Here is a 15,178-nt window from a genome sequence, read left to right as displayed (position 1 = left end):
CAGAATTCCCCCACTCCATCCCCAGATCCCTACAGTTCCTTACAACCCACAAAGCCCACCTACCTGCTCCCCTTCTCTACACCACTGACAGAGATGCCAAAGCAGTCATCCTCATCCTCATGTGATTCAGGTGTTCCAATCCCCTCCACATCATGTGATTCAGGTGTTCCAATCCCCTCCACATCATGTGATTCAGGTGTTCCAATCCCCTGCACATCATGTGATTCAGGTGTTCCAATCCATTCCATATCATGTGATTCAGGTGTTCCAATCCCCTCCATATCATGTGATTCAGGTGTTCCAATCCATTCCATATCATGTGATTCAGGTGTTTCAATCCCCTCCATATCATGTGATTCAGGTGTTCCAATCCCCTCCCAATCATGTGATTCAGGTGTTCCAATCCCCTCCATATAATGTGATTCAGGTATTCCAATCCCCTCCATATAATGTGATTCAGGTATTCCAATCCCCTCCATATCATGTGATTCAGGTATTCCAATCCCCTCCATATCATGTGATTCAGGTGTTCCAATCCCCTCCCAATCATGTGATTCAGGTGTTCCAATCCCCTCCATGGACACAGGTGTATACAATCCAGCCCCTAGGCATGCAGACTGCTTCTACAAACATTGGTGAAAGAATGGGTCGCTCTCAGGAGCTCAGTGACTCCAAGCGTGGTCCCGTGATAGGTGGCCACCTGGGCAATAAGTCCATCCGTGACATTTCCTGGCTACTAAATATTCCACGCTCAACTGTTAGTGGGATTATAACAAAGTGGAAGCAACTGGGAACAACAGCCACTCAGCCACCAAGTGGTAGGCCACGTCACATGACAGGGCGGGGTCAGCGCATGCTGAAGCGCACAGTGCGCAGAAGTCACCAACTGTCTGCAGAGTCAATAGCTAAAGACCTCCAAACTTGGTGTGGGCTTCAGATGAGCCCAACAACAGTGCATAGAGAGCTTCATGGAATGGGTTTCCATGGCCGAGAAGCTGCATCCAAGCCTTCCATCACCAAGTGCAATGCAAAGTGTCGGATGCCGAGGTGTAAAGCACGCCGCCACTGGACTCTAGAGCAGTGGAGACATGTTCTCTGGAGTGACCAATCATGCTTCTCTGTCTGGCAATCCGATGGACATGTCTGGGTTTGGTGGTTGCCAGGAGAATTGTACTTGCCTGACTGCATTGTGCCAAGCGTAAAGTAGTGGTGCACCAAAAAGAAAATTCAGGTGCCGAAACTGAAAATTCAGGATGCACTTGGCCAAAAACCGAAACCGAAATGGACTGTTTTTAAAAATTAATCTATATTTTTTGGAAAACAATACACTTTTATGAATTTAAAAAAAAAAAATCACAATATGTATCCCTATCTTTGTGTAAAATATGAAAGATGATGTTGCGGCGAGTAAATAGATACCCAACATGTCACGCTTTAAAACTGTGCACGCTTGTGGAATGGCGTCAAACTGCGGTACTTAAAAATCTCCATGGGTGATGCTTAAAAGATTTCTCCAGGTTAGCAGTGTAAAGTTACAGAGGAGGTCTAGTGCGAGAATTATTGCTCTCGCTCCGACGTTCGTGGTGATACCTCACATGCGTGGTTTGAACACAGTTTACATATGTGGGCGTGGCCTATGTATGCATTCACCACTACATGCGAGCATGGGGGGACGGGGGCACTTTAAAAACAAACAGTGTAAAAAAAAAAAGTTTAATCAGTTTTTTTAATCAGTTTTATTCCAATCACAAGGAATGCATGCATCCCCTGTGATAGAAACAGTGACAGGTCTTTATGGAGAGATATGGGGGTCAATAAGACCCCACATCTCTCTTCTACAATGTAAAGCATTGGATCAAAAAAAGGGGGTGGACAGCGACAACGGCGAAGGGGCAGGGTTATTTTCTGCACATCCATTGGTGCTTATTTTCATATCGGCCGACGGGTGTTTTTGGCCGAAACGTTTTGGCCACCGAAATTTCGGTATACCCCTAGTGTAAAGTTTGATGGAGGGGGTATTATGGTGTGGGGGTGTTCCTCAGAGGTTGGACTTGGCCCCCTAGTTCCAGTGAAGGGAACTCTTAAGGTGACATTTTGGACAATTTCATGCTCCCAACTTTGTGGGAAGAGTTTGGGGATGGCCCCTTCCTGTTCCAACATGACTGCCCACCAGTGCACAAAGCAAGGTCCATAAAGACATGGAGGAGCCAGTTTGGGGTGGAGGAACTTGACTGTCCTGCACAGAGTCCTGACCTCAACCCCATAGAACACCTTTGGGATGAATTAGAGCGAAGACTGCGAGCCAGGCCCCCTCCCCCGACATCAGTGCCTGACCTGACAAATGTGCTTCTGGAAGAATGGTCCAACCTTCCCATAGACACCCTCCTAAACCTTGTGGACGGCCTTCCCAGAAGAGTTGAAGCTGTTATAGCTGCAAAGGGCGGGGCCAACTCAATATTGAACCCTACGGACTAAGACTGGGGGGCCATTGAAGGTCATGTGCGTGGAAAGGGCGGGGCCAACTCAATATTGAACCCTATGGACTAAGACTGGGGGGTCATTAAAGGTCATGTGCTTGGAAAGGGCGGGGCCAACTCAATATTGAACCCTATGGACTAAGACTGGGGGGCCATTAAAGGTCATGTGTGTGGAAAGGGCGGGGCCAACTCAATATCGAACCCTATGGACTAAGACTGGGGGCCATTAAAGGTCATGTGTGTGGAAAGGGCGGGGCCAACTCAATATTGAACCCTACGGACCAAGACTGGGGGCCATTAAATGTCATGTGCGTGGAAAGGGCGGGGCCAACTCAATATCGAACCCTACGGACTAAGACTGGGGGGCCATTAAAGGTCATGTGTGTGGAAAGGGCGGGGCCAACTCAATATTGAACCCTACGGACTAAGACTGGGAGGCCATTAAAGGTCATGTGTGTGGAAAGGGCGGGGCCAACTCAATACTGAACCCTACGGGCTAAGACTGGGGGCCATTAAAGGTTGTGTGTGGAAAGGCCGGCGGCCCAATACTTGGGGCAATATAGTGTATATTATAAATAATAAGGGATCCTCCTGCGCTCATGGGAATAATTGACAAAATACAGCTGCTGTCACTTAGCTGATACCAATAAGTGCAAAATAAAATTAAAAATTAGTGAAGCGCTTGTATCACATGAATACAATCATGTATCTCCATATAGTGTAATTATAAATCAAAGTGACCACTATATATAATAAATGTGTGTTGACTCCCTCTAGTGAAAAGAAAAAATAGTGTCAACCAAAATAGCTAAATAACACACATTAGGAAACTAAATATATAGTGCATAAATCAAATATAATGAACAGAATATATATACGTGAAAACAGAATATTGGCCACATACAATGGTGTCTAAATTATACATAAATGATATATGCCATAGGTGAACAAGACAATATCAAAGGTGAAAAAAATATTCCATGCATGTGACTGTGCTTTAAGCTGGAACACACACGTGATCTCCACTTCTAAGTGCAAGTACTCTCCTTCAAATGGCAGCAATGCCTGCTCACCTCCCTTCCTCGACCCACACAGGGCCTCAAAGCCCATAGCCCATAGGGTTCAATATTGAGTTGGCCCCGCCCTTTCCACGCACATGACCTTCAATGGCCCCCCAGTCTTAGTCCGTAGGGTTCAATATTGAGTTGGCCCCGCCCTTTCCACACACATGACCTTTAATGGCCCCCAGTCTTAGTCCGTAGGGTTCAATATTGAGTTGGCCCCGCCCTTTGCAGCTATAACAGCTTCAACTCTTCTGGGAAGGCCGTCCACAAGGTTTAGGAGGGTGTCTATGGGAAGGTTGGACCATTCTTCCAGAAGCACATTTGTCAGGTCAGGCACTGATGTCGGGGGAGGAGGCCTGGCTCGCAGTCTCCGCTCTAATTCATCCCAAAGGTGTTCTATGGGGTTGAGGTCAGGACTCTGTGCAGGGCAGTCAAGTTCCTCCACCCCAAACTGGCTCCTCCATGTCTTTATGGACCTTGCTTTGTGCACTGGTGGGCAGTCATGTTGGAACAGGAAGGGGCCATCCCCAAACTCTTCCCACAAAGTTGGGAGCATGAAATTGTCCAAAATGTCACCTTAAGAGTTCCCTTCACTGGAACTAGGGGGCCAAGTCCAACCTCTGAGGAACACCCCCACACCATAATACCCCCTCCATCAAACTTTACACTAGGGGTATACCGAAATTTCGGTGGCCGAAACGTTTCGGCCAAAAACACCCGTCTGCCGATATGAAAATAAGCACCAATGGATGTGCAGAAAATAACCCTGCCCCTTCGCCGTTGTCGCTGTCCACCCCCTTTTTTTGATCCAATGCTTTACATTGTAGAAGAGAGATGTGGGGTCTTATTGACCCCCATATCTCTCCATAAAGACCTGTCACTGTTTCTATCACAGGGGATGCATGCATTCCTTGTGATTGGAATAAAACTGATTAAAAAAACTGATTAAACTTTTTTTTTTACACTGTTTGTTTTTAAAGTGCCCCCGTCCCCCCATGCTCGCATGTAGTGGTGAATGCATACATAGGCCACGCCCACATATGAAGTAGACAAACTTCCTGGTGACGTATGTCCGGACACAGTGGCCATATTGGATTCCCCCAGGTGCATGCATATCTACCCACAGGCTGGGAAAAACGCTTTTTTATGGAAAGGAGCATGTGAGTGGAAAACTTTGTAATTTTTAACTTTGCCTATTAAATTTACTACACTATGGAAGGCTTTCTTGTCTTTTTATGAGTTGCATAAGAGAGGAGGAGGAATAAGGAGTCTGCCAGAGGAATACACCACTGAGGTGGTAACTGCTTTGAGGCCCTGTGTGGGTGGAGGAAGGGAGGTGAGCAGGCATTGCTGCCATTTGAAGGAGAGTACTTGCACTTAGAAGTGGAGATCACGTGTGTGTTCCAGCTTAAAGCACAGTCACATGCATGGAATATTTTTTTCACCTTTGATATTGTCTTGTTCACCTATGGCATATATCATTTATGTATAATTTAGACACCATTGTATGTGGCCAATATTCTGTTTTCACGTATATATATTCTGTTCATTATATTTGATTTATGCACTATATATTTAGTTTCCTAATGTGTGTTATTTAGCTATTTTGGTTACTATTTTTTCTTTTCACTAGAGGGAGTCAACACACATTTATTATATATAGTGGTCACTTTGATTTATAATTACACTATATGGAGATACATGATTATATTCATGTGATACAAGCGCTTCACTAATTTTTAATTTTATAGTGTATATTATAATAATCCCATTAGACATTTGTATATATTTGCGCTCACATGACAGTGCTATAGTGACAGGTAACATAAAACATATTACTTTATGAGGGGCAATGCCCATAATAAAGGTAAGTTGCGTTTCACCTACCCATCTGTAGCCGTGAACACAGCTGAGGTACCATCCTACCAATGAACACCGCTGGATGAATTTCAGCCAACGTTCCTGAAGCTTCAATCGCAGCCTGGCTACAATACACAAAACATAATTAGCCTTGAGATATGCAGAGTGTCAATACGGGAAAATACACCCCTAAAACATAACTTCCAACAAGCCCCATAATGCCTCTGTGCAGGGACTTCCTGTAATAAAGACCAGCCATTGCTGCTCTCCCTCCTTGTGCAGGGTGACTGGTCTTGTCTGCACCCCTTTAGTAGTTTTCTGCAGGCAGCCTGCAGTGGGTGTGGTCTGACGGGCCCCTCCCACAGCTCTGCTCTCTTTCTGCAAGCTGACTAGTCTTAACTCCGCCCCTTTGGTAGTTTTTCTGCAGGCAGCCTGTAGTGGGTGGGGCTTGCTGGGCCCCTCCCACAGCACAGCTCTCTCATTGTGCAGGGTGACTGGTCTCGTCTGCACCGCCTCCTATAACTTTCTGAAGGCAGCCTGTAGTCAGTGTGGTCTGCCGGGCCCCTCCCACAGCTCTGCTCTCTGATTGTGCAGAGTGCCTGGTCTTGTCTCCGCCCCCTACTGTAGTTTTCTGCAGGCAGCCTGTAGTGGGTGAGGTCTGCTGGACCCCTCCCACAGCTCTGCTCTCATGGCACAGGGTGACTGGTCTTGCCTCCGCCCCTTTGGTAGTTTTCTGCAGGCAGCCTGTAGTGGGTGTGGTCTGCTGGGCCCCTCCCACAGCTCTGTTCTCATGGTACAGGGTGACTGGTCTTGTCTCCGCCCCTTTAGTAGTTTTCTGAAGGTAGCCTGTAGTAGGTGTGGTCTGCCAGGCCCCTCCCACAGCTCAGCTCTCTCATTGTGCAGGGTGACAGGTCTGGTCTCCGCCCCCTACTGTAGTTTTCTGCAGGCAGCCTTATAGTGGGTAAACATGCTGGGCCCCTCCAACATCTCTGCTCTCTGCACAGGCTATGTACAGCACAGTGATGATTAGTTTTATATGGTAACATCTGGGATTGCAAGAACATTTGCTGCACACAAAATGGACTTTTACCTTCTATCGAGAAATGTATGTAAAAGAAGGTTTCTGTGCTCAGGGCTCAGGTTTGTCAATCATCTTACCAACACTAAAGTGTTCCTAAACCCACAACAATAGTCAGTCTGTAGATGCAGCAAAGCATGCTGGTTATACTCATTGTGGAACCTAGGGGGGTAAATCCACCGCATTGTGTAAAAAGGCTGTTTGATCCTGTCTTCTCTGATCCTCCCCTTCTACTGTCCCCAATCCATCTGCTGATAGTACAGAGCTCTAGGAGGCACTCTGCACATGCTCAGTTTAGCGTGTATGCCTATAGGGGTTTTTTTTTTGCTTTGGAAGAATGCATGTGATCAGCTGATTTTTACATGTAAAAGAAAAGTGTCAGGAAAAGTCCTGGAGATCAAGCGGATAAGACTCCCCGTGTCCCCCACCCCTACTCCACCTCAATGGACGAGAGAAAAAGGTTTCACTGAAAGGTGTAGTCAACACAAATGTACCAGCTCTGCGGGTCGGTCTCTTCCAGGATAAGAAGTGTCAGATGTTCCACCACAAGATCAATATCACCAGCAGACAAGAAGCCTTCAGAGAAGAAGAAAGACAAATGAGCAAACAGCAATTCTCTTCAAACGCGTCAGTCAATCCAAAACCGATATTTCACTGTCAGATAAAAGCTGAGGGGGTTTAACCCCCTTCCCGCCGGCGCCACCCGGCCCTTTAAGAGTTTCAGAAGCTGGGAGGCGGGATGGGCGGGGTTTGGGGATCATGTGACCGCCGTGACACGTCATCACGGCAGTCGCATGATCGGGAGAGGTCCCGATTGAAAGAGCATATTGGGACCTTTCCATGAGTACCGGACGTGTGCTGGGAGCGTGCAGGGTGCGCGCTCTCAGCACATATGTTTTTGTTAATTGCACACAAATGGGCGGCTGCTCGGCGTCTAGGCCCAGACACATTTGTGTGCAGCCGGCATGAAGAGGTTAATGCCCAACGGAACGCTCAGTGCACCGAAACTAAAGATGAGCAATGTCTTACACTTCCATTTATCTTTCTAAAGCAAACACAACCTGCCTAGAAAAGCCTGTGCCCTGCCAACTGCCAGCGGTGTATTTAGGTTTCGTGCTGCCCTAGGCAACACAAAAATCGTCTTCCCCCCCCAACCCCCACAGAGACACCCTGACACTGCCAAACACCCCCCTCCCCTACAATAAAAGCCTGACATTGATCAGCAATGACCCCCCCCCTCCCACCCAAGACAGCCTACCACTACCACCCCCCATACACATAGGCAATACCCGGGCCCGGGGTGGGAGCGGCCCATAGGCAATACCCGGGCCCGGGGTGGGAGCGGCCCATAGGCAATACCCGGGCCCGGGGTGGGAGCGGCCCATAGGCAATACCCGGGCCCGGGGTGGGAGCGGCCCATAGGCAATACCCGGGCCCGGGGTGGGAGCGGCCCATAGGCAATACCCGGGCCCGGGGTGGGAGCGGCCCATAGGCAATACCCGGGCCCGGGGTGGGAGCGGCCCATAGGCAATACCCGGGCCCGGGGTGGGAGCGGCCCATAGGCAATACCCGGGCCCGGGGTGGGAGCGGCCCATAGGCAATACCCGGGCCCGGGGTGGGAGCGGCCCATAGGCAATACCCGGGCCCGGGGTGGGAGCGGCCCATAGGCAATACCCGGGCCCGGGGTGGGAGCGGCCCATAGGCAATACCCGGGCCCGGGGTGGGAGCGGCCCATAGGCAATACCCGGGCCCGGGGTGGGAGCGGCCCATAGGCAATACCCGGGCCCGGGGTGGGAGCGGCCCATAGGCAATACCCGGGCCCGGGGTGGGAGCGGCCCATAGGCAATACCCGGGCCCGGGGTGGGAGCGGCCCATAGGCAATACCCGGGCCCGGGGTGGGAGCGGCCCATAGGCAATACCCGGGCCCGGGGTGGGAGCGGCCCATAGGCAATACCCGGGCCCGGGGTGGGAGCGGCCCATAGGCAATACCCGGGCCCGGGGTGGGAGCGGCCCATAGGCAATACCCGGGCCCGGGGTGGGAGCGGCCCATAGGCAATACCCGGGCCCGGGGTGGGAGCGGCCCATAGGCAATACCCGGGCCCGGGGTGGGAGCGGCCCATAGGCAATACCCGGGCCCGGGGTGGGAGCGGCCCATAGGCAATACCCGGGCCCGGGGTGGGAGCGGCCCATAGGCAATACCCGGGCCCGGGGTGGGAGCGGCCCATAGGCAATACCCGGGCCCGGGGTGGGAGCGGCCCATAGGCAATACCCGGGCCCGGGGTGGGAGCGGCCCATAGGCAATACCCGGGCCCGGGGTGGGAGCGGCCCATAGGCAATACCCGGGCCCGGGGTGGGAGCGGCCCATAGGCAATACCCGGGCCCGGGGTGGGAGCGGCCCATAGGCAATGCCGGGCCCGGGGTGGGAGCCGCCCATAGGCAATGCCGGGCCCGGGGTGGGAGCCGCCATAGGCAATGCCGGGCCCGGGGTGGGAGCGGCCCATAGGCAATGCCGGGCCCGGGGTGGGAGCCGCCATAGGCAATGCCGGGCCCGGGGTGGGAGCCGCCATAGGCAATGCCGGGCCCGGGGTGGGAGCCGCCATAGGCAATGCCGGGCCCGGGGTGGGAGCCGCCATAGGCAATGCCGGGCCCGGGGTGGGAGCAGCCCATAGGCAATGCCGGGCCCGGGGTGGGAGCAGCCCATAGGCAATGCCGGGTCCTGGGTTTAGGAACACTTTACACATTTACAAAAAGCTATTTGTACAGAAATCTTGCAGAGAATGAGGAAGGTACATATTCCTTTAAGCGAAGGTCTGAAGTGACATTTACAGCAAAGAGAAGCAAACCTTGATGTGTGGAGAGCACGGTCATTGCCTTCACTGCCACCAGGTGGAGCTGAGCGCTGGGATCGGTGACGGCGGAGAACATCATGCTACACAAAGCTTCTCTGAAACTCTGCAAACCGTTTCCATCTGATAGAATAAAAAACAAGAATTAAAGCCCCAAACGCTGCCCACCGTGCACCTCCTTCATGCTTTTTGCAATGTACAGCCAGCACAAGACGGTCTCTTTTTTCCTCTTAGAACAAATGTGTTTTCACCAGTGCACTGTCATGGCCTTTGTAACAAGTCCCAATCCCAACCACGGCACCACCTGCCTGGAGTTTGCCTGCTCTCCCTGTGCGGGTTTCCTCCCACAGTCCAAAGACATGCTGGTAGGTGAATTGGCTGCTGTTAAAATTGGCCCTAATATGTGTATGTATGAAGAGGAGTTAGGGACCTTAGATTGTGCGCCCCTCGGGGGCGGGGACTGATGTGAATGTACAATATATATGTAAAGCGCTGCGTAAAATTGACGGTGCTATAGAAGTCCCTGAAATAAATCATAAATTCCCTTTATTATCAGTTTACCATCCTCTGTCTGCTCCCTTCTTCCTAAAATATCATTTGTGAGATACATCTGTAAAAACATTTAGTGCCCAGCTACTGCCTACCTCAGTGTTCCCTGTGTGGATCCTGCACTGGTCCCCGATTTGTTTTTTGTTTTTTTAACAATTCTCACATTTCCACACACAATCAGCATTTTTATATTTCGCCCATAAAACGACTTACGCCACCGAACACACGATAAGAATGTCGGACGAAGGATCATCCGCTTTGGTTTTTTTTGCACGCTAGTCTCCATATTGAAAATGAAAAGGGAACTAAACTTACAAAAATTCTCGTATGAAAAATGTTTCTTCAAAAAAGAAGTCTTGTATTGTATTTTCGGATGACGGCTGTGCTGATTAAACGAAAAACGTCTGAACTGGTATCACACAAACATTTCTGCGCTTGTCCCTTCGGATATTGTCGTGATTGGCCCTGGAATGCTGTGTACGAACGATCAGATTGTCGGACGATCGCTCCTCATACGATCGTTTTCGTCTGATTTTCTTATCGTGTGTACGGGTCATTGGAACTACCATACATTAGATACATTTGGAAAGCAGAGGCTGTCAGGGATCTCCTCGATCCCCGCCGCGATGGTCCCGGCGCAGGCGCAGTGCACCGCCCTGTGCAGGGACACGGGCACTAGGTCCGGGCCGGCCGTGGCGTTCGAGTTCGCGCATGCGCAGTAGAAGCTGCTGCCGCCCGCTGGGCACCAATGGCAGCGCAGGGCGGGATATTTAAATGGCCCTGAGCTGTCATTCAGTGCCTTCTGGTCTTTCCTGCATCCTGTGATTCTGTGAACCTGTGCCCTGTAAGTTATTAACCCGGATTGTACCTGACCTTCCCTATTTCTCCTGTCCTGACCCTTGCTTTGCCTGACCTCTCTCCTGGATGCCCCCTATTGGATTTGACCTGCTGTTGCTGACCTGGCGTGTGACCCGACCATTCTCTGCCCGCTGCCTTGTACCTTACCGTCCTCTCTGTTACCGACCCGGCCCGCCTGACCTTGCTCATCCATCCGTCCATCCCTCGCAGAGGGGTCGTCTGACCTCCTCATATCAGACTCCTTCCCGTGGGAGCCCTTGGCGCATACCACTACCACTGACGGACGTACCCAGTAGTCACGACCTGGTCTCGGGGGGCTCCAAGTCCATCCCCACCATCAGGGGCCCTAATGAACAAGCACCCTGGGACTTAGATTCCGTGCGCTGGGGACGCCTATTCACTGGAGTGCTAGTGATACCGCCGGGCAGTCCCTTACAGAGGCCCTGGAGAATAAAATGGTGGCTGTTGCAACTTTTTTTATGCCACGCAATACTTGCACAGCTGTCTAGAAGACACGAAGTTTCAGGAAAAATACGCTAAAATGGATTTTAGTGCGTGCAAACACGAAACCTCATTTTTAGGTAAAATATACAAGACGAGGTTGATTCGAGTACAAAGATACCGACATGTCAAGGCTCAAAATTTCCTGCAGCCGAGAAATGGCGACAAACTGCGGTACCTAAAATTTTTTTTTTATAGGTAACAGTTTCAAAATCTTTCCAGGTTTATCAGTGTACCTGTGAGCGGCGGCCATAGAACTACTGGTGTCACTGGGATGTTCACGGTGCAAATGCTGTTTATGTACACGGGCAGGACCTACACATGTATGTGCAGGGGTGCTTTTAGAATTTTTTTTTTTTTTTTTTACGTGTTTTAATTTGTATTGACACGTGTGCAGCCCCACAGAAGACGGCCCACTTTGTTAAAGCAGCATTTGTGCGTATAAAACGTCGACGGGAAGGGCTTAACCTCCCTGGCGGTATTCCTGAGTGTAGCTCGCGGTAAAGTTTCAGTACCAAAAGCAGTAACCCCCCCCCGAGCTACACTCGGGAATACACTGCAGCGTTTCCCCGGGATCTCTTCTGCATTTACCTTGTCCTGCGCTCCCGCGATGTCCCCCCTGCAGTGTCTCCAGCAATGTCTTCCAGCCGATGTCTTCTGGGTTCCATTCCCTGCGAGCGTCGAAACGTACGGGGGACGGAACGGCGGGAAATTTAAGAATGTGCAAAAGTAACATTCCCTAAATTCACTAAAATCACATCGTATAACATTCCTGTATCAAACCATTTCACATACATTTTGTCCCGAGTGCTTTGTCCGGCGCCCTGCCTGCATTTTTACCGTTCTTTTTGCCTGTAACTGAGAAACGTCCATGGCGTCCAAAAAGCGTCCCTTTAGGTCAGACGCGGTTTTAGACCGGCTAGAGAACAGCGATAGTAAATCAGAACCACTTGCAGAATTGAGTGATAATGATTGGTGGGGGAAATTCCTCATCAGACACTGAAAACGATTCTGCGACTGAGCTCAGCGATGGGCCGACTTGGCGCTCTATTTCACATTTCAGTGTTTTTGGTGATTATATTATTGAATTACATTTATTATTATTATTTTTTATGATTATTTATTAAATTATAATTTATGATTTCGTGTTTCAAATTTTATCCTCCCCGGGATGTTTACTAGACTCTTGTCCGGACAGATTTCAGGGAGTTATTCCTACAAATTACAGATATTCCTAAAAAAAAAAAATACATATTTCCATGCAAAAAAAATGTACCGCTTTGAGCACAGAAATATGTACATAATCAGACCGCTAGGGAGGTTAAAGTGTAATCCCAGTGAAAATAAAAAAAAAAAAATAAAAAATCAGCAGCTACAAGCACTGTAGCTGCTGACTTTTAATATACGGACACTTACCTCTCCCTCGGTCCAGCGGTGTCCCTCCCCACAGCCAGTTTCACAGGCCGCTGTGTTCCTGGCATCTTCAGTGTGTACACCCAGCAGTGACAGCTTGCAGCTTCACAGCCGGGTGCCCGCTGCACATGTGCAAGTAGCACTGCGCTTTCTGAATGGTCCCTTAGTCTTCTAGGACCTGTCACGTGTCCTAGAAGACTACAGGGAGGGAGGACAACTTCCTATTCCAATCGCCTAGGCCAGTGGTCTCCAAACTGCGGCCCTTTGCTTGCTTTTATGTGGGCCTTGGAGCACTACTTTACTCACTGACACCAACGATGGGACACAATTCCTCCCAATGACACCAACAATGGCACACAATTCCTACCAATGTCACCAGCGATGGGGCCCAATAACACCAGTGATGGGGCACAATTCTTTCCAATGACACCAGTGATGGGGCACAATTCTTTCCAATGACACCAGTGACGGGGCACAATTTTTTCCAATGACACCAGTGACGGGGCACAATTCTTTCCAATGACACCAGTGACGGGGCACAATTCTTTCCAATGACACCAGTGACGGGGCACAATTCTTTCCAATGACACCAGTGACGGGGCACAATTCTTTCCAATGACACCAGTGACGGGGCACAATTCTTTCCAATGACACCAGTGAGGGGGCACAATTCTTTCCAATGACACTAGTGATGGGCACAATTCTTTCCAATGACACCAGTGATGGGGCACAATTCTTTCCAATGACACCAGTGACGGGGCACAATTCTTTCCAATGACACCAGTGAGGGGGCACAATTCTTTCCAATGACACCAGTGACGGGGCACAATTCTTTCCAATGACACCAGTGATGGGGCACAATTCTTTCCAATGACACCAGTGACGGGGCACAATTCTTTCCAATGACACCAGTGAGGGGGCACAATTCTTTCCAATGACACCAGTGACGGGGCACAATTCTTTCCAATGACACCAGTGACGGGGCACAATTCTTTCCAATGACACCAGTGATGGGGCACAATTCTTTCCAATGACACCAGTGACGGGGCACAATTCTTTCCAATGACACCAGTGAGGGGGCACAATTCTTTCCAATGACACTAGTGATGGGCACAATTCTTTCCAATGACACCAACAATGGCACACAAATTCCTCACAATGACACCAACGATGGGGCCCAATAACACCAGTGATGGGGCACAATTCTTTCCAATGACACCAGTGATGGGGCACAATTCTTTCCAATGACACCAGTGATGGGCACAATTCTTTCCAATGACACCAGTGATGGGCACAATTTTTTCTAATGAAACCAACAATGGCACACAATTTCTCCCAATGACACCAATGATGGGGCCCAATAACACCAGTGATGGGGCACAATTCTTTCCAATGACACCAGTGATGGGCACAATTCCTCCCAATGACAGACAATGTGGCCCAATTACACCATTGTTGGGGCATAATTCCTACCAATAATGGGGAACAATTCCTACCAATCAACACCAACGATGGGGCACTGTTTACTCCAACTAACGCCGGGACATTTTCTACTCCCAATGGCCACAGTCTGGCCCCCCTAAAGTCTGTAGGACGGTAAACTGGCCCTATGTTTAGAAAGTTTGGAGACCCCTGGCCTAGGCGATCGCAGCGGAAACCTGTCAACTTCGGGTATATATACTTCTGGCTCAATGAACTAGCAGGGCACTGCACAACGCCATGGAGGTTCAATGAGAACTACAAGCCGCTAAGGCTGTCGGGACTTGTAGTTCAATCATTCACAGAACATCGTAAATGAGTGAATGATGCAGCCGAGTGGGCGGAGCCCCACTCAATCGCGTGGTGTTTAAAAAGTGACAGGCAATATGGGGAACTTCTCACCGTACTGCTGCCACGGGGGTGGCTGCAGGATCGGGAACATGTAAAGCCTTCCCAAAGGTGAACTTATCCTTTCACATCCACAACTTTGCAGCTTTAGCTTTTACAGTGTTGGAGAATCGGGGAATACGGCCCCAGAAACGTACCTTCCTCAAACAGCCATTTACTCTGCAGCTTAAGGAATCCCAGCGTCATCTCCAGTATGGTCCTTCGATGGCTGCTCTAAAATCAAACAGAAAGGAAATGAAAGATATAGACTCATAAATGTCACGGAGAAATGGAGTCAGCAGGGAAGAAGATCATCTAAAAACACTGCTGCCCAATGACAGGCGGACAAAAGGCACAATCTACCAGCAATAATGCGTGTGTGAATTGTACGAATTATGTTCATTCCTGATAGTCAGCTCTCATTGCTGAAAATAGCGACAAACACACATTCTTCAAATTATTGTATTCTTTTAAATTTTGCACATTGTCCTTCACTTGTCTGCTGCCCTATGACAGAAATACTGCTACAGGGCTGCGAAAAATCATATATATATATGTCTCCCTAGTAAAGCACACACAGCACACAACTCTTTGATCTCCCCAGTTAACCCCTTCCTACCCAGTGCCATTCACATTTTGTGTGTACTGTGGGAGAGCGGATATAGT

At 49.7% G+C, this 15,178-nt stretch overlaps 1 protein-coding gene across 1 annotated transcript in view; it reads right to left on the bottom strand.

Annotated features, from left to right (window-relative positions):
• Positions 1-15,178, bottom strand: part of MMS19 (MMS19 cytosolic iron-sulfur assembly component) — an 86,275-nt gene that overhangs the window by 25,658 nt on the left and 45,439 nt on the right. Inside the window, exons 14-17 of the mRNA XM_089664199.1 lie at positions 14,671-14,746; positions 9,323-9,448; positions 6,974-7,055; positions 5,429-5,526 (exon numbers count right to left, since the gene is read on the bottom strand). Of these exons, the coding sequence (XP_089520325.1) occupies positions 5,429-5,526; positions 6,974-7,055; positions 9,323-9,448; positions 14,671-14,746 (382 nt within the window). The remainder of the gene's footprint in view (positions 1-5,428; positions 5,527-6,973; positions 7,056-9,322; positions 9,449-14,670; positions 14,747-15,178) is intronic.

This window comes from Staurois parvus, unplaced genomic scaffold, assembly GCF_062004578.1.
Source record: "Staurois parvus isolate SC_StPar_1 unplaced genomic scaffold, SC_StPar_1.0 ptg001853l, whole genome shotgun sequence".
NCBI classification, from domain to species: Eukaryota; Metazoa; Chordata; class Amphibia; order Anura; family Ranidae; genus Staurois; species Staurois parvus.
This window is presented reverse-complemented; position numbering and strand designations above follow the sequence as displayed.